The sequence below is a fragment of the Nomascus leucogenys genome, chromosome 9 (genome assembly GCF_006542625.1).
Source record: "Nomascus leucogenys isolate Asia chromosome 9, Asia_NLE_v1, whole genome shotgun sequence".
Classification (NCBI taxonomy): Eukaryota; Metazoa; Chordata; class Mammalia; order Primates; family Hylobatidae; genus Nomascus; species Nomascus leucogenys.
In genome coordinates, this window is record NC_044389.1 from 85116588 (window position 1) to 85142843 (window position 26256).

Here is a 26256-nt window from a genome sequence, read left to right on the forward strand (position 1 = left end):
TGTAGAAAAACTAGAATTCTTGTACATCACTGGTGGAAATGTAAAATGGTATGGCTTCTGTGCAAAAGAAGTCGGTGGTTCCTCAAAAAATTAAATGTGGAGTTACTGTATGACCTAGAACTTTCAATCCCACATATATACCCAAAAGAATTAAACACATAGGTTCACACAACAAGTTGTACACAGATCTTCACAGCAGTATTATTTATAATAGCCAAAAAGTAGAAACAGCCCAAATGTCTATTAATTGGCTAATGTATAAACAAAATGTGATATATGCATGCAATGGAATATTATTCAGCCATTAAAAGAAATAGAATGCTGATAATGACATCATATTGTATGATTCCGTTTATAGGAAATGTACAGAATAAGCAAATCCATAGAAACAGAAAAGAGATAAGTGCTTGCCAGTGGTCGGGTATTGGAGGAATGGGAATGGCTGCTAATTGGTATGGTGTTTATAATGTGATGAAATGTTTTGGAAAGAGACACTGGAGATGATTGCCCAACCTCGTGAATATATTAACATCGACTGAATTGTACCCTTTAAAATGGTAGACTTCATGGTATGTGAATTATATCTTAATTTGAAAAAATTATTTTAAGGTACAAATAATGTAGATTTCAGGAATCCCTTTATGTCTTAAAATGAATTTATTTTGACACTACACTTTGTTGATAGTTTGACTGAGTAAATAATTCTAGGTTCAAGAGGAATTATTTTTTTTAAACCTTGAAGACCTTTACCGTACCATATTCTAGTTTTCGTTATGGCTGATGAGATGTCGGATTTTTTCCATTTTCTTTATTTGCTTATTTTTCTTTCCTTCCTGCCTTCCTTCTTTTCTTTTTTTAAGAAGAACTCGAAATTTTTCCTGGAAACTTTTAGAGTGCCCTCTTTATCTTTGTTTTTCTGAATCTCACAGTTATGATTCTGACAGTGAGTGTAAGGTAGGAAGGGAAATAATTGATCTTTATCAACATGAATATTGCTTCTCTGTTCAACTTATAAAAATATTCTTTTTTAAAATTTATTTTTATTGAAGAATAGTTTATATACATCGAAATTCACACATCTTAAGTGTACAGTTTGATGAGTTTTAGCAAATGTACACACTTGTGTAACTACCATTTCATGTGCTTTTTGGTCATTTGTATTTTTTTTTCTCTTCTAAAATGTTTGCCTAAGTCTCTTTCTCATTTACAGTGAGATCCAATTTGTCGATTTTTTCTTTTACAGATTGTGTAAGAGGAAGATGTATGTCACGTCAAAGAATTATTTGCTAGTCCTAAGTCCTGAAATTTCTCCTATTTTTTCCTAAACATTTTATGGTTTTATATTTTACATATAAGTTCATAATATCATTTGAGTTAATTTTTGCATAAAGTATGAGTTTTAAGTTGAGCTTCTTTTTTTTGCTTATAAATGTCTCTTTGACAAATTTTAAAACTGAGTTATCTTTATTACTGAGTTGTAAGAATTCTTTCCATCCCCTAGATACACATGCTTTGTCAGATGTATGTATTACAAATATTTTCTTTTGGTCCTGGCTTGTTTATTCATTTGCTTAACGGTGTCTCTTATGGTTTTACATTTTGATTAAATCCAATGTGTTAGTTTTTTTGAGGTTGGTACTTTTTGTTCTCATGGAAAAAATCTTTGCCAACCCCACAGTCATGAAGATATTCTTCTGTTTTTCTCTAGAAGCCTTTTAGTTTTAGCTTTTGAGTTTAGGTCCATGATGCATCTCAAAATTAGTTTTTTGTGTAGCATGAGGTAAGGATTGAGACTAATATTTTTCCATATGTCCATCTAGTTTTTCCAGCACCATTTATTGAAAAGATTTTTCTTTCCTATATAATTTCCTATAGTAGCATTAAGACTAATATGGCTATGTACTTGTTTAGGATGCCCTTGAACTCCTGTAGGTTGGGATGATGACCACTGGTATGCCTCAGTATCAAAAGTATCACATCCCTGCTGTCTCATGTCATTGGCTACTTGCACATAATAATTTTATGTATCTTCAGGGTTCTGGTTTTCCTTCTCTTTCCCTTCTTCACAATTTGGGTAATAGTCACCTTTGCAGCCATCATGATTCCTAGCTGTTCATATTCAGAGGTATCTTGATGCGATGGGATACTTTGTTGACCCCCTTCGCAGGCAGGAACTGGAGTGGCTCTTTCACTCAGCCCGCCGCTGGCCACTCCTCCTCTCAGGAGGGAGGGTGCGAGCAAGCAAGTGCAGGAACTGAAGCGAACAAACACTGGAACTTGCCAGAGTCCAAGCGTGTTATGACCAATGCTCTGTCAGCTTAGCCGTCCAGGGACAGGGAAGTGCCAACCAGCTCACTGGAGGGTCAAGGTGGCAGCCTCTGACCTCTCAGCACCCAGGTTCTTGTCCAGCATCCAGGAAGAATCAAGTCACACGAACTGTTTGAGAGGTTGATGAATGCAGAAGACTTTATTGAGCAGTGGGTGGCTCTCAGCAGAAAGGGAGACTGAAAACGGATTGGGAAAGTGATCTCTCTCTCCCTAAAGCCCGGCTGCCCCTGTCTGAAGTTAGCCACGTCTATCCATAGTCTCCAATGCTCAGTTGCTTCTCTGCTCTCTGCTCAGCCGCTTGTGTTGCTCTGCCAGCTGAAGTCTTCTATGGGCACAGGATAGGAGCATGGCAGGCCAAAAAGGTAACATTTGGGCAGAAAAACGGGGTCAGCTGTTTTCACTTGGGGCCGCGGTTTCAGGCATATGGGTGGGGTTTAGCTGGGAGCCCAGATAAAAAAAGCTGCTTTCTTCCCGCACCCTCTAACTCTTTTAAACTTTATTACTTCCTCAAATGCGTTAGAAATTTGTGTCTGTATTTTTCAAGGTCATACACAAAGGTATTACTAAAATTACCATATGATTTTCATTGAGAACTCAATCTTTTGGCAGCTAAGCATTAATCAGGTTAGCCAAGTTGTTCCTTCCAAGGAGGGTTCAGGGAGGGTACAGGTCACAGCCATAGAACAGGAAAGAGACAGGCCAAAGCCAATATGTGATCCAGGCTGCTTTCTCCTTCTCTTGTTCTGTCATCATTTGCAGGTAACTTCATCTTGACATTCTGCAAAACATAATTCTGGTTGACTGCATGAGTGGCATGATGCTAATGTGAATTATGAGCAAGAAGTGGCAAATACCCTATATGCCCAAGTAAGTACATAGTGAGAAATAATTCCATAGAGATTCAGAGGCCTACCACATTGTTGAAATTTTGAAGAATCCAGCAATCCAATACATGTGTTATAAGGTAAAGACAGGTGGTAGAATATTGCGCCATCTATGATAAATAAAGAGGCATAGGCCAAGCATGGTGGCTCACACCTGTAATCCCAGCACTTTGGGAGGCCAAGGCTGGAGGATCACTTGAGCCTAGAAGTTCAAGACTAGCCTAGACAACACGGCAAAACTCTGTCTCCACAAAAAATACAAAAATTTGCCAGGCATGGTAGTGTGCACCTGTAGTCCCAGCTACTTGGGAGGCTGAGGTGGGAGGATTGCTTGAGCCTGGAAAGTGTAGGTTGCAGTGAGCAGTGAGCTGTGATTGCACTTGCACTCCAGCCTGGGTGACAAAGCAAGACACTGTCTCAAAAAAAAAAGAAAGAAGGAAAGGGAAGAAGAGGAGGGGAGGGGAGGGGAGGGGAGAGGGGAGGGAAAGAAAGAAAAAGAAAGAGGCATAATGGTTTCTGGGTTTCTCTGGATTTTGGAGAAAGCATATACTATATACTTTGAGTGGGGACCAGAACTACAAGCAGGTCAAGGCAATCAGGCAAGCTGTTCGAACACTTGTGTCATGACATCAAGCAGATCTTATACTGCTGGAGATAATCCTGACCCTGAAACTGCTGACTAGGCTAGGTTAGGAGGTACAGAGTTCCACCCAATTAGAAGTTATGACTAATAAGTGTAATAAGTGGAGTCACTTTGGGTTACTCACTCTATTGAGCAAGCAGGTGAAAAATGGAGTTAATGCACTGGCTAGGGTAATGAACTCTGAGCTAGAGTTGCTACTACCTAATGAAAGCAGGGAGGGTATGTCTGGAATCGAAGGGATTCCGTGGAGCATCTCTTACCATTTCCATGCCCAGTGTTAATTGTCGTCAGGAAATTACAGTAACCACAATCCAAGACAACCCACCATGACAAGAGCCTCAGTCCCACTAGAACATAGGCCTAACTCAGTCAGTCCCATTGTGATTTTGGCTCCTATCATCACTTCCAATCTCAGATGAAGTTCCATGCCACAGCAAATGGGATTGGGCTTTTCCAGTAACTGCCCAAATGTTCTTCCCCTCTTTCTCAGCCTCACTTCCCTTTTCTTACACTCTTACTATTCTGGGACGGAAACTCGCCCCCCAAAATATTAACAATTAAGCTTTGGTTGAGTCTCCATTTTCCAGAGGACTCAGGCAAAGACCCCTTCCAACTTCTAGTCTTTAGTCATTCAATCATTCTAGGGCTGTCCAGTAAAAATTAGACAGCCTGAGCCTGAGCTGTTCAATAGAAACAATATGAGTGTCATATAAAATTTTTAAATTTCTAGTAGTCACATTTAAAAAAGTAAACAGGTGAGATTAATTTTACTTAAACCAATATACCTAATATGTTTTCATTTCAACACATATTTAATATAACTAATAATGAAATAGTTTATTCTTTTTTATATTAAGGTTTCAAAGTCTATTGTGAATTTTATACTTACAGCATATCTCAGTTTGAATGTTAACTTATCATTGGAAATACTTGATTTATATTAGATTTCATAAATTTTACAATAAAAAAGATTCACATTCCCAAGTTGTTCCAAAATATTGGGAGACAATTCTCCATGGCTCTCTCATATTTCTGAACATCTTGTGAGCAGAGGCACTGGTTGTCTTTGTTCTGAACTATCTTTAAAGGATGTCTGTATATCAAATAGCCTTGGAAGATTGACATAGTGTCTCCCTCTGAAGCATGAGGTAGGTATGCTTATTGTCGAGATCATAAAGTTAATGTGCAGCTGTGCTTGCAGGACAGTTCTCCAGGTAGCGTTATGCCACCCAGTTCCTCCTCCTCCTTTCTGGCTTGTAGTCCTCAAAAAGTGACCGTAGAATGTACTGGGAATGCAACACTCTAAGACGAGGAGGGACTGCGTAGGCTCTATTATAGTCTCTCTTCCCCACCCCTCAGAACAGGATGTCCTTCAAAGCTCCAGCCCTGTGTGTTATGACCCCAAGATATATAACCCAAGGTGGGTTGCCTTTCAGGGTCCCTCAGCTGTGGTGCAAGTAGGGCACACGTTGTTGAGACTCTATTTGCCCTAGGTAAATAGAGCTTTCAGAGACTGGCTCACAATGGATCCTGGGATTCTTTTGTCTCTTGCTGCCTATCTGCAATTAATAAATCATTTCATGTAACTTGTGGCATCTGAGTGTGTTATTTCTTAACTCAGATAAGTTGGTAACCAGTGTACAGTGAAGCTGCTTTGCATTGTTTACCACCATTGTAAAATATTTAGGTTCCCTGAACTAACGGTTCCTTACCTATAAGACAATCAGCTGTGTATACAGTTGCCATTTGACCCTCTTTGTATTGCTCTGTAGGAATCAGGCAGACATTGGTTCAAAGAAATATTGATTCTCTGACTATTGCTATTGCTGTGATTAACATACTCCTTTGTCTTGAACCCAAGGGTTCTGTGCCTTTTTACCAGTATCTATAAAACTGTGGAAGGTTGATTTATCTTACAAGCAGGGTACAATCTCAGACCACTTACAGTTCTTGACACAAAAATACCTGAAAGTTTTCCAGTAACCTAAATTGAGTACCAGAAAACAAAAATCACTTTCCTTTAATAGTCACATCCACATTAAAAAAAAAAAACTGCCTCATATTTTTTAGAAAATAATTGATTTGACTTTGAAAGCAAAGGCATATCAATTTCAAAACTGTGTTCAAGACATAGTACATTCACTAAATCTTGCATTGACTCAGTGGTATTGACATTGAATTCAAAAAGAGTATTTCATAAATTGAAAAGCAACTTGAAATTTCTCTGAATATCAATAGTGTTCAAATTTTTCTTGTAGTTCTGTTAATTTATATAATACTTTTGATTTAATTAAAATCTCCTGCATACTGATTTGTTAGAAAATGTAAACTCTTTTAAAAATGTGTAAAATCATTATTATTGGTTTGTATTACCAAAAGTTTAAATTTCAATATAAATCCTTGTACTTGTCTAAATAGGTCATGAGCTTTTGATTTTCTTGGAGTTTCAAATTTAGTTTGTTCACATGCACTGTGATATTGATAAGAAAGTATAAATCACATGGCTGTATTTTTCTCTTTGATTATGGAATATTTGTACAACTTTGTAATGTTTATACAACTCTTCCATAACTCAACCAATGAATATTGAGAAAGAACACAAATAGCTAAATTCATTCTCTTCTATTTCTTTCAATTGTTTCATAAACTGGCAATGATTCACAGAATTTGCATGGATACACAGAATAATTTCGATAACTATATCCGTTACCTCTTCATAGAGTTTGCTTCAGAAAATTGAGCCCAGATATTTTTAATATCTATCATACAGTGGAATGAAGCAATAAGAAATCATGATCACTTATTTCAAAATGCCAATAAATTTGGATTTTGACCTAACATAGCTAGAGCTTTGTCTCTGATGATATAAATTAACTTTTTTTTCCTTGAAATTATTTTCCAACAACTGTAAAAATTAAAAAAAAAAAAAAGAATTGGCTGGGTGCGGTGACTCACGCCTGTAATCCCAGCACTCTGGGAGGCAAAGGCAGGCAGATCACTTGAGGTCAGGAGTTCCAGACCAGCCTGGCCAACATGGTGAAACCCCATCTCTACTAAAAATACAAAACTTAGCTGGGCGTGGTGGTGTGTGCCTGTAGTCGCAGCTACTTGGGAGGCTGAGGCGGGAGAATTGCTTGAACCTGCGAGGCAGAGGCTGTAGTAAGCCAAGATCCTGCCACTGCACTTCAGCCTAGGTGACAGAGTGAGACTCCGTCACAAAAACAAACAAACCACATCATGAGTTTGATTCTTAGGCCATGAATTGATATTTCTCTGTAAATTTGGAAGTTCTTTGAGACACGACATACCCAGATATGGGCAGTATTTCTTATATTACCTGATTTATCTATAGCTAAAGAAAACTATTTGCAACATTTTAAATTTTGAATCAATTGATTTTTGATATTGTTAAAAAGATACTGCATTCTACAAGGCACTTGTTTGGTAATTTTAAATCTTTTACTTTTTAAAAATATTGTTTTTAGTCATTTCTTCATAACTTTCTAACATTTCCATAAATGATATAATAGTTTATTTTACAATCTCTCCATCTAAAAAAACTGTTAGAGGGCGTGTGTGTTTGTATAAGAATCCAAGACCTTTTATAACTGGCCATATTTACAAACTTGGATCCTGTCAGATATCATTTAAATTTTTTTGTTGTACTTTTAATTCTGAATTCAGGCAATTAATTTGATCAATTCTTTTTGACTGTTGAAAGTTCTTATGATATTTACTATGTTTTTGCTAAAAATGTCTCTCATTACTGTGTATTTTATAATCTTAATATTTTTATACAGCAGATAAAAAGTCTTTTCATTTTGCTCTGCCCTAATAAACTGCAATTGCCATTCATTGTGAATTTTGTAACATACCTTCTTCCAGACTCTTTATTCATTCCAGTCATAGTAGTACCTTTGACATCTCCACTGAATCCAACTTAAATGTAAAAATTTGTTTTTTTTTTTTTTTTTTTTTTTTTTTTTTTTTTTTTTATGAGACGGAGTTTCACTCTTGTCGCCCAGGCTGGAGTGCAGTGGTGATGTCAGCTCACTGTAACCTCCACCTCCCGGGTTCAAATGATTCTCCTGCCTCACTGCCTCAGCCTCCTGAGCAGCTGGGATTACAGACGCCTAACACCACACCCAGCTAATTTTTTGTATTTTTAGTAGAGATGGGGTTTCGCCATGTTGGGCAGGCTAGTCTTGAACTCTGACCTCAGGTGATCTGCCTGCCACGGCCTCCCAAAGTGCTGGGATTACAGGCGTGAGCAACCACGCCCAGCCTCGTCTTCCTCCTCCTCCCCCTCCTCCTCCCTCTTCTGCTGCTGCTGCTGCTTCTTCTTCGTATTATTATTTTTTGAAGACAGAGTCTCAGTCTGTCATCCAGGCTGGAGTGCAGTGGCATGCTCTTGGCGCACTGCAACCTCTGTCTTCCAGGTTCAAGCAATTCTCCTGCCTCAGCCTCCCTAGTAGCTGGGACTACAGGCACGTGCCACCATGCCTGGCTTTTTTTTTTTATTTTTAGTAGATGTTGGCCAGGCTGCTCTCAAACTCCCGACCTTAGGTGATTTGCCCGCCTTGGCCTCCCAAGGTGTTGGGACTATAGGAGTGAGCCACCACACCTGGCCTATTTTTTAAGCTAGAGAAAATAATTTGATTATATAATTAAGTATTTAAATTTTATTACCAATTAAAATTTATATAATATCTTTGTAACTTTCACTGTCTGCAAAAATATTTAAATAAATCAGTGCATAGGAACAAAACATCCAAATTGAAAAACCTGTTTGTAACTGACAAGATTGATGATATATTTATACGTAATACTAAAGTTGACCTACATGCTCAACATACACTCTGTAACAATGTCTTATATGATGCAATGGTTAAAGTGAAATGTTGCCCTAACCAAACTATAAAGTTGGGTTTAATGGAAAACATGCTACTTTTCTTCAGTTTTTAAATTTTAAAATGTGACACTAGCCACATTTCAAGTGCTCAGTAGCCATATAAGGCTAGTGACCCTCATACTGGAAAGCATAGCTGTAGGCAACAGAGATGCAGCAGTAAACAAAGCAAGAGAAAAATCCCTCTCCCCTTGGACCTCAACTTTTCTGTCTACTTATATTTTATTTACTTAAAAAACAACATAGAGCTGTATTTTGAATTTTTATTCAGTCTGAAGATCTTTGTACTTTGATTGGATAATTTAACCCGTTACATTTATTTATTATCTATTTATTGGCAGGGTCTCACCCTGTCACCTAGGCTGGAGTGCAGTAGTGAAATCATGACTCACTGCAGCCTCAACTTCCCCAGGCTCAGGTGATCCTCCCACTTCAGCCCAAGTAGCTGGGACCACAGGTGCATGCCACCATGCCTAGCTAATATTTCTGTATTTTTTGTAGAGATGGGGTTTCTCTATGTTGCCCAGGCTAGTCTCAAACTCCTGGGCTTAAGCAATCCTCCAGCCTTGGACTTCCAAAGTGTGGGGATTATAGGCGTGAGCAACCGCACCTGGCCCCAATTACTTTTTGAATAATTACTTATACAATTTGGAATTTCACCTACCATATTGTGCCTTCTATTTGTCCTGCCATCTCTAGGTCTCTCTCATTTGCCTTTTTTTCTCCTTTGTCCATTGATTTCTTCTCTTCTAGTTTAGAAATTATGCACCTTTTCTATTCTTTTGTGTTTACCCTACATTTTAAAAGGCTTTTTGAGATAATTTTGGACTTACAGAAGAATCCACAAAATTAGTACAGAAATTTCCCCTATACATGCTGACCAGATTCCCCTAGTATCAACATATTACATATTCATAGAATAATCAAATGTAATTAACCAACACTGAAATAATATTATTAAATAATCTACCACTCATGGGGTGGAATGCATCCAGAGCATTTAGGCCACACAGGAAGTTGCAGAGGGAGTGGTAGATCTGTGTAGACCACTGGGCCACAGGTGAGCTATGCACAGGTTGTGCAGAGGCTGGTAAAGAGTGACTTCAGATGTGTGAGTCTCCAGGCCACAAGCAGTCAGTGCAGGCCATGCAAGAGCTTTGGTTTCCTTGTGAAGAGGGGTGCAAAAAGGTTATCAGCAGGCCAAAGCTGCAAAGTCACAGACAGATTGTGTTTTGGGCCTGTGGATATTTACTGGTTGTCTTCATACCCACACTAGCCAACCCTCAGCTCATAACAGGGACAGCAGGAGAACCTCTTCCTCTGTAGTATTCCTCCAATGCCCTTTACTTAGAAAGCTTAACATCGTGCCCACGTTAAAGGAGGGACTCTGAAAAAAATTCAGTTGCCTATCACAGAAGATATACAGTAACACATGTTCCTTGACTTATGATGGGGTTACATTTCAATGAACTCATTGTAAATACAAAATATCGTCAGTCAAAAATGCATTTAATACACTTAACCTACCAAACATCATAGCTTAGCCTAGCCTACTTTAAATGTGCCCTCAACACTTAACATTAGACTTGTTTTAGATTATTTTATCTTACTGTAGGCTATTTTATAGTAAAGTGTTGACTGCCTCATGTAATTTATCGAATACTACATTGAAAATGGAAAACAGGGCCGGGTGCTGTGGCTCACACCTGTAATCCTAGCACTTTTGGAGACTGAGGCAGGAGACTTGTTTGAGCCCAGGAGTTCAAGACCAGCCTGGGCAACATTGGGAGACACTGTCTCTACGAAAAATATAAAAACAAAAATTAGTTGGGTGCAGTGCATGTGCTTGTGGTCCCGGCTACTTGGGAGGGTGAGGTGGGAAGACTGCTTGAGCCCAGGAGGTCAAGTCTGCAGTGAGCCATGATCGCACCACTGCACTCCAGCCTGGGTGACAGTGTCTCAAACAAAAAAAAGAAAAGGAAAAAACAGAAAAATTGTATGGGTACTCAAAGTATGGCTTTTACTGAATGCGTATCATTTTGCATCATCATGAAGTCAAAAAATTGTAAGTCAAACCATTATAAGTCAAACACCATCTGTAGTATCCCTTTATCTATGGTTTCATTTTCTGCAGTTTTTCTTACCCATGATTCACCATGGTCTGAAAATATTACGTCTCTACTCTTGTGCTTTGGGAACATAATTAAGTAAAAAAAGAGTTATTTGAACACAGCACTGTAATACTGTGATAGTCCATGTGATTACCAAGATGGTTACTAAGTGACTAACAGAAATTTGAGAAGGAAGGAGTGGGATGGCATGAGATTTCATCGTTACTGAGAACACAGTGCAATTTAAAACATGAATTATTTCTAGAATTATTCATTTATGTCATAATGCCTATGTCATTCGTTTCATTTAGGCATTTTATCTCATATAATCACAAGAAGGGTTAGTACAATACAATAAGATGTATTGAGAGTTCACACTCATCTTATTACAGTATATTGTTGTATTTTATTATTATTGTTAATCTCTGTGGCTAACTTATAAACTTTATCTCATATATATATATAGGAAAAAACATAGTGTATAGTGGGTTTAGTTCTATCTGTGGTTTCAATTATCTACTAGGGGTCTTGCAATGTATCTCCCAAGGATAATGAGGAACTACTTTATTGAAAGGCGCATTTGGAGCCTGGAAGCAGTAAATGGAATTCAAGCTCCAATTAGCCATGTTAGACCAAGTTATTTTTCCACGGTTCTTAAGCTGTTACTTTCATCTTCATCTTCGTGCTACATTCAGAATGATTTTTTCATATCTTTCACTCCTCTAAGTCTTTACTTAGCTGTGTCAACTAGGCTATTAAACCTATCCTTAAGTTTTAATTAGTCTGTTTTCTAAATTCTGGAAGTACTGCTTTTGGTTATTTTTCATATCTGATTGATCATTTTAATAGCCTCTTGCTCTTTATTCATATTTTAAACTTATTTTATTTCTCCCATAATGATAGAGAGGTAAGGTTCTGGAATCTGATTATCTAGATTTAAATCCCAACCTCTACCATTAGATGAGTAACTTTGGGCAAATCATAACCTCTTTTCCTCGGTTGCCTCATCTATAAAATAGAAATAATAATATAAGCATTTAAATAAGTACACGTTTGTTATCAGAATTAAGAGTTATTATTATGTAAAGAATTGGCCAAGTGCAGTGGCTCACGCCAGTAATCCCAGCACTTTAGAAGGCCGAGGGGGGCGGATCACCTGAGGTCAGGAGTTTGAGACCAGCCTGGCCAACATGGTGAAACCCCATTTCTACTAAAAATACAAAAAATTAGCCAGGCGTGGTGGCAAGTAAGTACCTGTAATCTCAGCTACTTGGGAGGCTGAGACAGGAGAATCGCTTGAACCTGGGAGGCAGAGGTTGCAGTGAGCCTAGTTCAAACCATTGCACTCCAGCCTGGGCAACAAGAACAAAACTCTGTCTCAAAAAATAAATAAAATACGTGTGTGTGTATCTGAAGAATTTAGAAAAGTGCTTGACACTTAAAAGTATTACATAAACGTTGGATATTTTATGGTGAAATTCACATATCATTAACTATTTTAAAATGCACAATTCAGTGTAATTTCATATGTTCACAATGTGGTATAGCCATAGTAACTTCTAGTTCCAAGACATTTTCATCATCCACAAGAGACTACATACCCATCAAGCAGTCACTCCCCATTTCCCTATCTTCCTAGTAGCGGAATCTGCTGTCTCTATAGAACTATTCTGGATATTCATATAAATGAAATTATACAATATGTGACTTTTTATGTTTTGCTTCTTTCTTTTAGCAAAATGTTTTTAAGGTCCATCCACATTATAGCATGCATCAATACTACAGTCTTTCATGTGGCTGAATAATATACCATCGTATGGAAATACCACAATTTGTTTTATTCATTGTTTCCATCTTTTGGCTATTGTGAATAGTGAGTGCTGCTATGAACATTCATTTACAAGTATTTGTTTGAATACCTGTTTTCTGTTGTTTTGGGTACATAACTAGGAATGAAATTGCTGAGTCATACAGTAATTCTATGTTCAACTTTTTGGGGAACTGCCAAACTGCTTTCCACAGAAGCTGCACCATCTTACATTCCCACCAGCAATGTACAAGTTTTCCAGTTTTACAAAATCCTCACCAGCACGTTTTCTATTTTAAAATTTTATAGCTATTCTATGGGGTAAAAAGTGATACGTCATTGTGGTTTGGACTTGCATTTGTCTAATAACTAGTACGTTGAACATCTTTTCATATACTTACTGGCCATCTGTTTATCTTATTTGGGAAAATATTTAAATATTTTGCCTGTTTTTAATTACAGTTGTCTTCTTGTTGAGTTTTAAGAATTCTTTATATATTCTGAATACTAGAGCCTAATCAGATAGATGATTTGAAAGTTTGTGTCCATTCTGTAGGTTATCCTTTCATTTTATAATGTCTTTTGACACACACGTTTATAGTCTTAATGAAGTCCAATTCATCCTTTTCCTTTGGTTGTTTGTGCTTTTGGTGTCATCTCTAAGTATTGCCAAATATAAGAACACAAAGATACACTTTCATTTTCTTCTAAGAGTTTTATGGTTTTAGCTCTTACATTTGTGACTTTGATCCATTTTAATTTTTGTATAGGATGTGAGGTAGGGGTCCAATTCATTCTTTTGCATGTAGCTATCTGGTTGTCTCTACACCATATTGTTAAAGAGACTATTGTTTCCCATTGAATGGTCTTGTCATCTTTGTCAAACATGAACTGACCATTAAGTGTGTGATAATTCCTGGACTCTCAATTCTATTCCATGAGTCTATGTGTTCCTCTGTATGCTATTTTGATTACTGTAGCTTTGTATTAACTTTTGAAATAGGGAAGTATGAGCTCCTTATTTTCATTCTTTTTAAAGATTGTTTAGCTCCTTGCAGTTCTTTGCAATTCCGTATGAATTTTTACATTTTATCATTTCTGCAAAACAGTCATTGGGATTTTGATAGGGGTTGCATTGGATGTGTAGATTGCTTTGAGAATCACTGTCATTTCAGCGTATTAAATCTTCAAATCCATGAACACAGGATGTCTCTTCATTTATTCAGGACTTCTCTTTCAGAAAAGTTTGATAGTTTTCAGTGTACATGTTTTTGCACTTCATTTATTTTCTTTTTTTGAAATAGAGTCTCACTCTGTCACCCAGGCTGGAGTGCAGTGGCATGATGTCGGCTCACTGCAACCTCCGCCTACCAGGTTTAAGCAATTCTCCTGGCTCAGCCTCCCAAGTAGCTGGGACTACAGGTGCGTGTCACCACACCCAACTTTTTTGTTTTTTATATTTTTAGTAGAGATAGGGTTTCACCAAGTTTGCTAGGCTGGTCTCAAACTGCTGACCTCATGATCTGCATGCCTCAACCCCCCAAAGTGCTGGGTTTATAGGTGTGAGCCACTGCGCTGGGCCCCTATTCTTTTCGATGCTATTGTATATGGAATTTCCTTAACTTCATTTATGCATTGCTTACAATCAATAATTTAAAGAAATACAACTGATTTGTGTGTCAATCTTGTATCCTGCAAATTTGCCTAATTCTATTAGCGCTGTGGTTTTTATGATTTAGGATTTTCCAAATACAAGATGTCACTTATTAATAGTCTTCCTTTCCAATTTGACTAAAAATTTATTTTTTTTAAATATTGATATTTAATGTTTTGATTCTTGCAAATTGGTTGGCAATTCATGGTGCTACATTACCTTGTACTTTTTCTTGCTGGTTTTAAAATGTGAGCTATTATGGAATTCCTACAGTGTTTGCTTCTGCCAGTAGCTGGTTGTTCTACTAATTTGGAATCACTCTAAAAATTAAATCCTCTGCTTGAATTTTCTGGGACCACCTGAGGCTGCAAATCTTCACAAAGCCCAAACTATTATTACAAATTCTCGCAGTATTCTCCTGCCACAGAGCACCAACTTTCAAGATAGGTAGAGTCCTAGTTGTACTAGGAATGGGTTTCTCCTATTTGACACCACTTTTGGGTGCATCCCGGGATTTGCCATCATGAAAATTAAAGGTCAGCTGGGCATGGTGGTTCACGCCTGTAACCCCAGCACTTTGGGAGGCCGCGGTGAATGGTCCTGAGCCCAGGAGTTCAAAACCAGTCTGGGCAACATGGCGAGTAGCCCCAGCTACTCAGGAGGCTGAGGTGGGAGAATTGCTTGAGTCCAGGAGGTTGAGGGGTCTATCACTGCACTCTAGCCTGGGTGATAGAGCAAGACCCTGTCTTGAAGAAAAAAAGAAAAAATGAAGAAAGTTCACTTGGGGTAGGTACTTTAAGTGTTTTCAAAATGCAATGCAAGCTGGTTCTGGGTATGTTGTTTTCCTCTGGGTTCCTGGTTTCAGTTTGGTTTTGGTCTGAGAATACTCCTTTCTTTCTTGATAGAACATTGACACACTGAAAAAAAAAAAAGGTTTTCCCCCAGCAAGTGGTTGCTTTTTCAATTTATCAGGGTAATCATCCAGGCTGACAGAATCTGAACTGCATTATTTTACTTACAATGGAGAATAAAGGTCTGATTAACAAGGTTTTAGTAGTATATTAGTTTTCTTTGTTCTTCTGGAGTTAGAAATGAAGCAAGCAGATTAAACATTTTCCCGAAGAAGATATCCAAATGGCCAGTAAGTATATGTACCTTTGACAGACTACCATTTGGTTCAGTCATTTGTGTTAAATATTTGACCACCTAAAATGTGCCAAGTAGTCATCTAGTCATTGATAAATAAGAGAAAAAAATCTGTCCTCATAGAACTGGGGTGGGGCTGAGGGTGAGACAATTATTACCCATAAGATAGATAATACTGAATATGCCATGATGTACTCTATAGAGGTGATGCTGCGTTGGTGTATTACATAGAATAGTCAAGAAAAACTACTCTGATAAGGTATTTGAATAGAGACCTAGTTAGGGAAAAGGAAGCTGTATGGTATGTGGGGTAAGACCATCCTAAGCAAAGGTAAGAACAAGAGTAAACATCTTCACACATCTTTGCAAGTCTCAGCAATTCCATGTGACTGAGCTGAGGGAGTTGGTGGTGAGACAAGCAAGGAATTGGGGATTAAGCTGAGGCAAGGGTAGGGAAGAAAGTTATCTACAGCCTTGTAGATTACTTTTAATACCTTGTGTTTTTACTCCGAATGAGATGGGAAACCATTAGGTTTGGAGAAAAGCCATGCCATCTGATAAGGTTTAAAGGGATTGTGTGTGGGACAGATTGCTGTCAAGGTAGGAGATCACTCAGGAGGCTATTGCAATAATCCAAATAAGAAATGATACAGCTTTAGATCATGGTGCTAACAGTGAACATGGTAAATGGGCAGATTCTAAAGGCTGCTGTTAAGTCTGATTGAAGAGGGAATGTGAAAAGTCAAAGTTGGTTGCCTAGGTTTTAGGCCATTGCAATTGAATGCTGACATTTACTGAGCATGGGGTAATAGTGTGTGTATGTCTTTGTAGACATATGGCCAGTTTTAGACATTTTAAAAGATGCCCTTTAGATTGTCATGTGGATAATGAACAGAAGCTATATGGGAGCTCAGGAGAAATAGTTGGAAGGTTAGCAAATGACGGTAGTTAACTGGACTCCTAAGCCAGTATGACATGAAAGTTCATTGTTCAGCTTTGACTACAAATTTGATATGGTAAATGAGAAATCAAGTTCTATAGAGGATCAGACAGTAGTACATAAAAATGTAAATTTCATAAAAACATTTTTTACAATACAGAAAAGAGGGCTCTTAAAAAATGTCATTCATAAATAGCATACAGTCTGGGAAGAGCTAGATACTGATAGTGGGACTTTAATGGAAGCATCCCAAGTAAAAGAACAATTGTCAGAAACATCTTGTATACCTAAATCACATAAAAATTTTCAAACCTGAGGCCAGAAATGAGCAAGTAGTTATAAGGTAGCAAGAAATAATGCAACACAGTAATAATTTCTAGGGACTTAAGACATTTGGCCAACTTCAATGTATTTCTTTAAGTCTTTTTGTTAAAATAGTTCCTCCAGTATTTTTTTTTTGGGGGGGGGGGCACTGTCATGTTTTGAGGCCATTTCCAAATACCTTTAACTGTATTTTTCCATTACAATGGGACAGCACGAGAAGTCTTAATAGTCACCTTAGGGTACCTTTAATACCTGTCAAACACTGCAAACACCCTTAACATAGCATCATTTCCACTTGGAAAAATTGCCTGGTGTCAGGCCACAGAATGGGATCTGGGTTCAAATTTGTTCAGCTAGCCAACACAATACTTAGGTATTGCACCCGATTACTTTTAAATACTTGACGATTGGTTGAATTCCATGCCAGTATGGTTATTCAAATTAGCCAACTGTAGGACGTTAACGTATTTTAATATTCCAAGTGTAAATGTGGAAATCAATGTACTGTATTACAATTCAAAGTACTAGGAAATTGTCAGGTATCAGAAATGTTAATACTTAAACACATTCTCTATAGCCAAAAACAGCTATAAAAAAATAGCTGTAGAGTCAAAGGATTACTGGTTATAGTCTGTTACAAGGGAATGCTACGAACAGACTTCTGAAAACGGTTCTCAGTCTTCATCATTCATCAGAATCACTTGGAGGGTGTTTTAATATAGGTGACTGGGCTCCATGCCAGTTTGATTCAGGACTCGGATGGGGCCTGACAACTTACATTACAAAGAATTTCCTAAATGATGCTGAGATTGTTATCTCAAGAAACATTTTGAGAACTACCACCTTAATTCTTCATAAACTGTATAAGGTTAAAAATCGAGCTCACACACAATATTAAGCTCAAGTGTGGATTTCATGTTAGCTGGAATTACCAAGTAAGACCAAAGTGTCTTTAAACACAGACTTTAATGGTAACAATTCCTTTAAGCTCAATTAACTTTAGCTATTACAAGTCTTATGCAGATGTCACTATTAGACAATATTTAGTGACTTGCACTGGGTTCCTCATAAAAGACAAATTCACTTAAAAGTGTAATCAACAATCATTAACAGTTTTGTTATGCCAACACAAAACATGGCTGAGTTACCCCCCTCCCCGCCCAAAGCACTAACACAGCATGATCAGTACCTTAAGTATACTTCAACTAAGCCATTTCAACAAACAAAAAAAAACAACAAAAAAAGTGAGTGTTTCACTACCCCTGAGACCACTAGTTAACCGTGGTTCATACTTTAAAATGTGAGTACACCCACACAAGAAAGCAAATTAATCAGTTTAAAAAAATCTGATTATCACATTGCAAACTTGCCCAAGAAAAACAAACTGAGTCATTTAAAATGTAAATTTACCATTAACAGGCCAACTGGATCCTAATTCGGTTTACGCATTAAAAGATTTAGGAAATACAAAGACATAGTCAAAACTGATTCTAATACTCAGTTGGGTCCTATACATGGCACTAGTAATGTCAAATTACTGGGTGGAGTGGGGCAAAGAGGGCAAATTCTTAGATTCTTTTGAAGATTTCATTGTACATGATCTCATGTCCAGTGTCCATACATTCAAAAATGTTGGTTTTCCAGGTACTTTACTGTTCTTTTAAACCTGGAGAAGCCTCTATGGCTTATTCCCTTAGAAGCAACAAATGAAATGATGTATAAAGCATCAAGTCAAAGATACAGAGAACTGGACACATCCACTAATTGTTACGACAATCAAAGTCGTCTCCATAAATACCTAAGGGTTGTCTAAGGCTATAAAGGTCAATTTGAAAGCCAGTTAGGGATCCACTGTGTTTCATAAAAGTGTCTTACACTCATGTTTGGCTTTCAAGAAGTGATATGCCTACTAAAGCTGTTATTTTGAGAGTATATGCATCTCAGAAGTAATTTTTAAAACAGAGCCAAAGAGCAGTTTTTCTTACCTTGTGGAGCAGAATGTAACTAATTTCTCATTCATAATTTGAATCCAAAAAGTTATGCAGTATGACATCTACCCTGAAGGAGCCATTTTAAGCAAAACACAAAATGAAAAAATTCACTCATTGGAAAAACTGCATAGCTGGTTTTTTCCCCAATGAAATGATTACAGAATTAACAAAGCCAGAACATCTTCAGAAGGCATGCATTTCACTTCCAGTTTAGAGAAGAACCTTAAGTCAATAAATCATGTCCAAACTACATATTAAAATGTTTATAAAAAGTAAGTTTTAACATTTATTTCTAGCTTTCCACATCTGTGTGCAGACAAGGAATAAGATTGCACATAAGTGTAAGCAGTGCAAAAATGTGGAAGTGGAGGAGTCACAGATGTGCTAGAACTTTAAGAAATAAAGCAGTGGACAAAATCAAAATAAACAGGAAAAATGTAAAACTATGGGATCAGAATTAGGAAACGTGAAGAATGGTAATGCCCTTGTTACTACAGAAGTTAAATTAGTGGCACAGATAGCACTTGTCAAACAAAAAACAATCCAATAGCATTGACTTTTATTCATTCATGTTAAGTCACCTGAAATGATATCTGTTGCATTTAAATGCTCATTAATGTAAATGGCTGAACAAATCCATTTCAATGGATACTCAATATCCCACATAGATAAGTCACTTCAACACAGCCTCATGACAACTCCCACACCAAAACAGTACTTTATTTTGCAAATTTTGACCCATTATTACTCCCATGTTATGTTTTTTTTTCAGCTGTCAAGTGTACAAGGTGAAGAGAAATTTCAGTTAAGACAGGGGCTGCACCTGGAAAATAAATTTCTTAAACTCCATAAACACATTTCAAAACTGCTGGGTCCCAAAAGTCCATCTATGAACTCTAGGGCTGCCAGTATCATGTGCAGCACATTAAAGCTACACTATCCAAATAGCTTATTAATTCTGCATAAATCAGGTCAAGCAATGTGTCAACCTGTAACAGACTGTGCACTTTAACTGAACATGGCAAAATATTCACTCTTTTGAACTTTACATCATCATTTGATGTCAAACAATGAAGCAAATCCCAACAGTATATACAAAAAACAGCTTTGCATTTACAAAAGATTGTTTCCCATACTGATTAATCCAGGCAGCTAACTCATTGGTTTATGCAACTTTATTGAAGAAAAATAAATCAATTACCAGCAGAGCTATTAGTTGATCACTCATCCATTGACAGCTTGCATCATTTATTCAGTGCTATATTAAACAGTGTATTGGAAGATAGATTAACTAATAGCTCCAAGCCTCCTAACAATTTAAATGAAAATTACAAAATGTTTGAGACCCTATTTTGGAATACAAAGGGTGTTTGACTTCCAATTTCCATTCTCTGTAGAACAAGAACAGGTCATTCCTTTATTGACATGCATAAAATACATCACATTTTCTGTTCTGCTGATGCTATAAATTCAATACCAATTCTCCAGCCACATCAGTTATGAGCATAAAGTATATCATGTAACCTCAAATCTCTAACAGTGGAAGGCTTAAACAATGGATGCTGCTAGAATAATGCTGTATCCTTTGATGTGACAAGTGAGCATCCATCTCCCTCCCCCTCAGATGATTTCTTCAGCATGTTAGAGCAGTGAGGAATGGTTTTAGTCTCATAACCAAGTTAGAGTGAAGACATTGGCCACATAATACACATGCTCCATTTTTTTTTTTTTTTTTTTAAATTCTGAGTCTTGGGCAACTGTTCTCTTGTAACTACTTTACAGTTTCTAAAAGCAGTTATTGTCCAAAGCTGGAAGAACTTAAGTCTTCTCAGATGAGCATGTGAATGAATGGAGGGAGGTAAACAAAAAATAAAATTAAAAAAGATGAGGTCTGATAGGGGAGCAGCCGGATAAGAAAATCAAAAAAGGAACAGTAATTTAAAGTTTATTCCAGCTATAATGCAGGTTATTCTGACTTTAAGGTAGCATCACATGGCATACTTCTGAGTCCATTCCCGAGATATTCTGTTGTACCTGTAAATAAAGATGTTATTTTTAAAAGTTAAAATAAAGTGCAAGAATTCCTAATACTTTAAATGGAAGGGGATGATTTCCATTTTATCATCTCCAGACTCATCATGAAGTCATCTCTAATGACTATGATCAGAATAAAAGCCAACAAGGGAGAAATAGCACTGGTACTCAAAGCAATGTGGGAAATGAGAGCCTGATGCTCTGAAAGTAGTATTTTAAAACAACTAAGAAAGCAGCACTGAAAACTGCGAGGCTAACAAAAATCAAAGACCCTTTCTCTCTACCACCGAGCTCATGCTCTAATTTTAACATGAAGAAATTTTTACAGTTCATTATGGAAAAATGTTAAAATAGTATACACATTCTATCCATCCACAGAAATTTCCACTAAGACCAGAACCAGGCTTTCACTAAAACAATTTTATCTGAATCCTAGAGTTTGGGAAATTACTTGGTCCTGGATATTATAAGAAAAAATGGCTTTGGGACTTAGGTAGAAGCAGAAGGGGAAGATGACACTGGGCAGAATGACAAAGGGCAGTAATTTTCAAAAGGGGTGTGTGTGTGAGTGGTTGTGTTCATCAGAATCACGTGTTACTTTTAGTAAGTGTGGTAACTGAGGCTAATAAGCACCATCGAGACCTGTTGAGTACAAGGGCATCTTTGTTTAAAAAGATCAACAGGTAATTCACACACAAGCAAGGTTATTACTCAGGAAGACTAGTAACACTGATAAATACTATCAGCTTCCCCCTGGATTATACTCATGCCAGACTACTTACCCCAAAAAACAGTGATAACCTTAAGAAATGAATATATATATACACATATATATGCACAGGAGAATTTTTATATTGTTTAAATATTAACTAGCTTTATTTCAAACCAAGAACAAAATATGGTCCAACAACTTTCCTAAACTTTTTAAAAAGTTCTACCAATTCATTGTCATCTCCTAAGGATACTCTCTCAAAAAGCCAGTACTTTAAAACAAAGGCTTTATTTAGCATACAGGGAGCCACAAAGTACAGCTGACGCTAATGCATGCTTGTCAGTAATGAACATTTAGTTTAGATGCTTAGGCTTAAAAGTGTTTTTCCCTTACATTACTATCTCCTGGCAAAATTTTAACTAAACCACCACATTCTGTACAGGATTGGTACAAAGTCTCAAGCTAAAATTTAAACACCATGATAGTTTGAAAGAAAAAGATACTACATAAATTCCCATTTCTTACTAGTGCTATGTAACTGCTTTGCCATGCAATACTTTCAAGCAATAACGGCTACCAGATATTTACTTTCACGTTAAACAGAGACCAAGCAGTTAAATGTACAGTTTTCAGAAGACTGCCATATCTGTTACCTTTTGTTAGTTAATACAGTGCCTTAACGCATGCAGCACTCAAGTGCTGGCAGTACCATGAATAAGCGCACCATAGAGTGCAGATCCTCTTACCCTACAACATAGCGTATTTCTCTGTCCACTCTCTTGCTAACCTATTGTACCTAATTGAACAAGTACACTTAGCATTAATTATAACATATGAAAGTTATAGTGGTTAAGTTGAACATAAATATAATTCAAATATTTGAGAAATTTAGACCACATTTTTACAATAGTACTAACATTTTTTGGAAAAACATGCTTGGGGTAAAGAAAAATTTGCTTTCTTCCCCAAAATTTGATAATAAAGTGATACTGTTTAACATGCTAGGAAAAACAAACATTTTAGAGGGGAGCATTCACTGCCACATAAGCTAAATCCTAGTTAAGTTTTTTTAAATAACCACATTTCAATAGCTTTCTCCATATTTTAACTATTATCTTACTAAATATCAAGTCTTCTTGGCACTGTCACAAGCAAAGTATAAGCCTAACTCATTAAGTAAAACCACTTTTATAATAACTTTTTAACATACTTACTTATCTCTGTCTGTTTTATAGATCCGTGCAATCTCTGGCACTAGGGGGTCATCTGGGTTTGGATCACATAGCAGTGAACAAATGGATAAAAGAACTGCAAGAAAACAAAAACGTCTGTTACCCAGTTTCAGGAGTTTGGATAAATAAATTTTTCTAAACCGTGTTATCACAAAATTCAATCCTCAAAAGACTTTTATTAGTGTGTATCTCTATCTCAATGAGACATAGTTTTACAGAGATTTTGTTTCACAGAAGACAAGCTTCTGGTAAGTAAGAAGTGCTAAAAACAGGGTTTTGTGGCATCAAATTCACTGCTGACTAGCCATAAAAATAGTTTCTAAGATAGGCAACTGATGCCATATTAATATATGTATTTTAAATAGGCATAAATGATATTAGAACTTCAGGGGTTTCTTGGTACTCTGTGTGGCTGCGGGGGGAGGGGGGGACTTTAGCAAGAATATGCAGGTAACACTCATGCCATATTCATAGCCGTTAGGCATGACGAAAAATCCATTCTTAGCCACTGTCTTGGGAATTTCTGAGAAAAACCTTCAAGAGCTCCACTAAATGTCTCCTTGAACTTGTAAGCAGGAAACCATATTCCCAAGAGTACTAGTTAAATACAATGCCAAAATCTCTTTAGTACTAAGTGACTCATCAGCTCTAGTTCTTACCTTAACCAGTTCAACATATTGATGTATAAGATGTCAAGCATTAAGGAACATAGATCGCACTCACTTTGAGTGCCTGCTATGTGCCAGTCACCATGTATGGTGGTGCTGTTATAAAATGTTAAGATACAAATGCTTGAAATGGTTCTGATTTTTTTTTTTTTAAAAGCAATAGTGTAAAAAAGACAACACTGTCACATATTTATTGACTACAGCAAATTTAATTTCAAACCCCAAATATAGCAGAATATAAAATTACCTAATATAGGAGACTTGGCTATACAATAACTCACAGAAAAAAGGTAGCTTCAGTTGTGACTGCTAGTTTAATAAGTTAGCAAAGTATGGCTGCCAAAAAAGTAAGATGATTTAACGACAAAACATACCAAATCAATCTGCCCTTACAAAAACAGTTTTCAGTGTTACTGTACGCTCCCAGCAGTAGTAGAAAAACTTGGAAGCTGATATTTAGGTATGGAGCATGATTTGAAAAGAAATTAGAAAGCATCCAAGAGGGTGAAAAACAGGTCTAAAATTTTAAAAACACTTGAATTATGGCAGCATCTGCCTAAGTTGTTTCTTTTTCTCCCTTAAGTGATTCTACTCAATAAAGTTTGGGAAATGCTACTGCTACAGTCTCTCTCCCTGAGATTCAAGTGCAGTATATACGTATATGAAACTTTCATACAACGCCTTGCCTTTTGAAAAAGCTATTTTGTACTTACTGAACTCATAAAATCAAAAAACAATTAATGGTGAAATAGTGTTAATTAGTACAACGTCACCTGGGATATTCATGCAGAGACTGGAAAACCTGTTACATATAACGTAACAGATGCCTATTAAAAGAGACCAGAATCGATCTACAGATCTTTCGAAGATTATATAATTTTAGACTGTCATTAGGTAGAAACAATCTATCATGGTTACATAAAACATGACTAAAGATTGGTCTAAAAATTAACCCAGGAAAGCAAAATCAGAATTTTCCTAGAGTGGAAACCTCAGGATTCAAAAGCTCTATTAAGTTTAGGTATATCATACCATTCTTGGTAAAAAGGCCACAGTTAGTGTGAGATGTCCAAGTGGTTTGGGATTGAAAAATACAGAAGTCTATTAAAATAAATTTTGCTATTATGAGATGAAGGTAACTCATCAGGCAAATAATGCCTACTCACCACAATTTGAATTTTAACAACTTCTCACAAAGTATCTTTAATCAACACTACTAAAAGAACGAAAATGGTAAAAATAACTTTATTGCTTCCCCATCTCTTACCAAAAAGCTGCCATAATAAAAATACTCAGATAAGTAGATCTAAGAATGAAGCTTTATTAGACAATGAGAACAGCTGGAAGATTATTTCACTAGAAGTATTTACCTTTAGAAATTGTTAAAGCAGGCGACCACTGTGATCTTAGAATATCGAGACAAATGCTGCCATTACTGTTAATATTTGGATGATAAATTCTTGTTGTAAATGCAACCTAAAACAAAAACTTTTAAGTATTTTATTCAAACAAAAACAAACATCTTTTAAAGCAAAACTTAAAATAATCAAGCCACAATGTTAAAAATGTCATCTATTAGCATAGAAGTTCTAAATATTATAGAAACTGATTTTTACAATCTGACCACAACCCCCCTGCCTCCTCTTTTTACAACAGAAACCTAAACTTTTGGATAAAAATTTCATTACTCATATGATGTAAAGTTCTAAAGGTTACTTTGGCCCTACCATATCATGAATCAAAGGGCAATTTAAAGGTATTTAATACATTCATTTATAAAAGCCGTAACTTTTGGATGTAACCAAAAGTTGTAGACCATCTCATTTAAAGTTTCATTAAGTTACACAGGTACACCTGAGTCTGCATTTCCACTGTACATAAAACATAAACTTGAATCACAAAAATGGAAACCATCACATTGCACCTATAACATTACTAAAGACTGTTACAGTGACATGTTTATGACCTTTGTATATTACCTTTTCTAGTTACTCATACAGGTTGAATTTATGTTAATGACTGAAAAGTCAAGGATAATATGCTTTAATATCTATAAACCAATCAACTCAGTGCACTAAGCAACTCTAAGTTTTCATAGATTTACACTTACATATACAAAACTGTAAGCATAATAAGCATATGCTATAACAATACGTGCAAATATAAATTGAAGTTGGACATTTGATGCTTACAAGACAACAAAAGCCCAAAAATCAGAATCTGTGTAACAATAATACAGATGAGGGGGGAAGCTTCCACATGGTCTGAATCTTGCAACATTAAAGAAAAGGCAAACCTTATTCCTATTTACAAAGTTCAAACTGAGGTCTAGCTCTTTAAACCAAAGGTTAAGAGTCAGCATCTATATATCAGTGCCTCGATTCAACATATATATACAGCCTACGCAGAACGCTATCTTCCAAGAATGCACTATTCCTTTGAAATAAAGCATAAATCTATACTAACAGATTTTGAGGGAAAATACTTGCCTTAGGTGGTTTGAAGGGGTAGTCTGTAGGAAAATGAATTGTCAAAAAGAATACACCGCCTTGATATGGGCTGTCATTCTGTAAAAAGAAAAGTATGCTTAACTCAAATTTAAAATATTATTGCTAAATATTCCGTAACATTTGTTTCCAAGCATTTCTCTAATAATGAACCCAAATCACCTATTTACACTGCAATAAATAATCTATTCCATGAAAATTCAGTCTATAGTAATAGAAAAAAAACACTTAAAACTTATACAGTAATAAACCCTAATCTACCTAGAGTGATTTTACACAAGTCACCAAAATGTTTTTAAAAGTTATCCAGAAACGCAAGTATTCTACATCTCAAGTCTCAAAGGAAAAAGTACACACAGCAATAAA

The 26256-nt window shown here is 36.5% G+C and overlaps 1 protein-coding gene and 1 long non-coding RNA gene across 4 annotated transcripts in view; one reads left to right on the forward strand and one right to left on the reverse strand.

The window, feature by feature from the left end:
* The first annotated feature begins 382 nt into the window (after positions 1-382).
* LOC115836719 lies at positions 383-24242 on the forward strand. Its single transcript, XR_004031742.1, has 5 exons — positions 383-569; positions 1244-1780; positions 2168-2690; positions 3088-3195; positions 22719-24242. It is a non-coding gene; the product is annotated as an uncharacterized LOC115836719 (long non-coding RNA).
* The window catches only part of UBE2D3 (ubiquitin conjugating enzyme E2 D3), a 33737-nt gene continuing 25174 nt past the window's right edge, over positions 17694-26256 (reverse strand). For all 3 annotated transcript variants that reach the window (XM_003257472.4, XM_004089032.3, XM_003257471.3), the window contains exons 5-8: positions 25873-25950; positions 24754-24859; positions 22698-22791; positions 17694-20771 (exon numbers count right to left, since the gene is read on the reverse strand). In XM_003257472.4, the coding sequence (XP_003257520.1) occupies positions 20726-20771; positions 22698-22791; positions 24754-24859; positions 25873-25950 (324 nt within the window). In that variant the 3' untranslated portion in view covers positions 17694-20725. The remainder of the gene's footprint in view (positions 20772-22697; positions 22792-24753; positions 24860-25872; positions 25951-26256) is intronic.